The following is a 2,682-nucleotide window of genomic DNA, read 5'->3' as shown; positions in this document are numbered from 1 at the left end:
ATACGTTGCAACGCATATATACGTCGCGCGGAACGTTGTGTGATTCCCAATTTTTCACAGCATGGCAGAGATAAGCAATAACGACGGTAGTGCGTCCTGTCTTGTTGACGACTCAGGAAACATGTTAAATAATTTTCTAAATAATCTACCAGAGGTAATTAGATAATGTTAATCAGTCATTTAGGTTAGAGCGCTGCATTAATCTAATTGAGCACATGTTGAACCAACATTTCTGACATTGCAGTATACATATATAGTATATATGAATGCATAATAAATAACTATTATATTAAAATAATGAAACGGTTTCGTTCATTCTTTCTTCTCTTTTCTGAACTAATATATCTATTAATATCCACAGATAGTGTCTGTCAAAACGGAAGACAGCATTTTGCAAAAGGTATCGGAGCACATTAGATGTACTGCTACGAAATCAAACGATGAAATACAAGAGAATGATGTGGAATTGAATACCGAAGGGAATGTCGAAGCTAATGGCAAAGAGGATCATAGAGCAGAGTTACAAAAACAGGTCGAGATTGGAGAGATTACTCCGTTTGAAGCAGTATTTAAACAGTCGACTTTGGAGCAAAAAGAAGGGTATAACATAATAAAAATTTATTTTATTCGTGGTAATTTAAGTTAAATTTTGAGTATAACAATTGATAAAGCTCAGAAAGTTTAGATAATTCAAATTTCCAATTACATTTAATAATTGAATGACAGCCTACCAATTTAATTTGTCGATTTTGATATTTATTTCATTTAATTTCAGTTTAATTAATTATTTAATTTTTGTTAAATGTAACTTACTCTATTAATTAAATAAAAAATGAATTAATTAGTTATTTGTAAGTAATTTTTAAACAATAAAATATATAATAGTTAATTACATTTTATATTACTCTAGGACTACCAATAAAGGTGCTCAATCGTTTGATCTTGAGAAGTACTTTAAACAGCAAGCTGCTCTTGCCGAGCAAAAGAAAAAATTAAAGAAACCATCTAAGACACCTGACAAAGATCATTCACCGCCAGTCAAAAAAACAAAATTACCTAGTACTGATGCAAAAGTAAATAAAAAATGTCAAAAGTCCAGACATGAGAACAGCAAAGATGATACTCCGCAAAGTATAGATAAGGCAGACTCCAATGTAGCAATTGCTGACAGCAGTTCGGAAAGCGAATACATTCCTAGTGACGATGAACTGGATTTTGGTAATATTAATATTCGTTATGTTTAGATAAACTCAAAAGAGATATACTTGACAAGAAATCTTTTTTAGACGTGGAGGATAAGGCATCTAAAAGAAGAAAGACTGCAGTTAAATCAGGATATACCCGCATAAAAAGAAGTATATGTCGTTCACAATTAATTGATGAATTCCTTTTACTATGTTATCGCTTTATTATTCATTATTTTAATCTTATTGTTTTTTAAATTTATCCAGCTCGGGATGATGGAGATAATAAACTATTCAAGCAGAGGGTGGAAACAAACACCTATCCCAAAGATGAGGCAATGCACGAAATTAATACTCTCTTTAAAGTGCCGCTATGCATTTGGGAAAAATTATATAGGTAGATGTGCTATTTTGGTAGATTTGTGTTTCATATTTAGGCTTTTTTATTAATTACTCTGACATCGATTAGTTGTTTGAATCAGAGTCAATTCAACATTGATTACTTTAATATTTGGCCTAATATTAGACACATTTTTGTGATATAACTTTAATTATAAATTTTCTATAACTACACAGGTATCAAAGGATTGCAGTTCAATGGCTTTGGGAATTACATGGTCGTAAATTAGGAGGCCTCTTGAGTGACGAGATGGGATTAGGAAAAACTGTGGAAGTTATTGCATTCCTCGCGGGTTTGGATTGTAGCGAATTGCTCTCTCACAACGGAAGGTATTACACATCTTTCTTTCATATTTCTTGATTGATGTAGAATTTATATTTACCTGCAGAATTTTTCTTTTCTTGAAAGAAATTAGACTTCTCAATATTGTTTTATTTTTGTTATTTACGCTCATTATTATATTTATGATATAAATGCATTAATGTGTTTGAAAAATAAATATTCTACCCACGATCGACAGGTACAGGGGATTAGGCCCGACTATAGTTGTATGTCCTGCTACTTTAATGGAGCAATGGGTGAAGCATTTTCACGAATGGTGGCCTTTCTTCAGAGTTGTTGTGCTTCATCATTCTAGTGGTTACAATGGTAAGTAAATTAATTTATATATATTCTTCAAAATATGGCATTTACAATGTTCTTATCTAGGTGATCCAGAAAGTTTGATAGAATCTCTACAAACTGGCGGCATACTTGTTACTTCGTACAACGGAGTCCTCAAACACAAAGATTTGCTTGTGTCCAGTCAGTGGCATTATGTTATTCTAGATGAAGGCCATAAGATTCGTAATCCACAAGCGAAGGTAATTGATTTTTAATTGGGTAAAAGTACTACCATTTATTTTTTTTTACATTTACATGTATGTTATTATATTTTTTTATTTAATATATCTTAATTAATCGACGTAATAGACGTCTATTGCAAGAAAGTTACAAATGTCAACGTATTATTTCTTTTCATTAATTAAATTATGTTGTTATTTTGCAGGTGAGCCAAGCGGTGAAACGATTGTCGACACCGCATCGATTACTGTTGAG

The 2,682-nt window shown here is 31.7% G+C and overlaps 1 protein-coding gene across 1 annotated transcript; it reads left to right on the top strand.

Moving 5' to 3' along the window:
• Positions 1-6: 6 nt before the first annotated feature.
• LOC112453486 (DNA excision repair protein ERCC-6-like) lies at positions 7-2,676 on the top strand (the record flags this gene model as incomplete). The annotated part of the gene is made up of 9 exons (XM_025014270.1): positions 7-154; positions 362-600; positions 911-1,218; positions 1,287-1,355; positions 1,452-1,581; positions 1,761-1,913; positions 2,105-2,232; positions 2,293-2,447; positions 2,633-2,676. Coding segments are annotated over exons 1-9 (1,319 nt in total), but the record flags the coding sequence as incomplete, so codon positions are not given.
• Positions 2,677-2,682: the final 6 nt, after the last annotated feature.

Source organism: Temnothorax curvispinosus, unplaced genomic scaffold (genome assembly GCF_003070985.1).
Source record: "Temnothorax curvispinosus isolate PA1 unplaced genomic scaffold, ASM307098v1 QBEX01004404.1, whole genome shotgun sequence".
Lineage (NCBI taxonomy): Eukaryota > Metazoa > Arthropoda > Insecta > Hymenoptera > Formicidae > Temnothorax > Temnothorax curvispinosus.
Note: the sequence above shows the minus strand (reverse complement) of the source record. Positions and strands in the feature narration are given on the sequence as shown.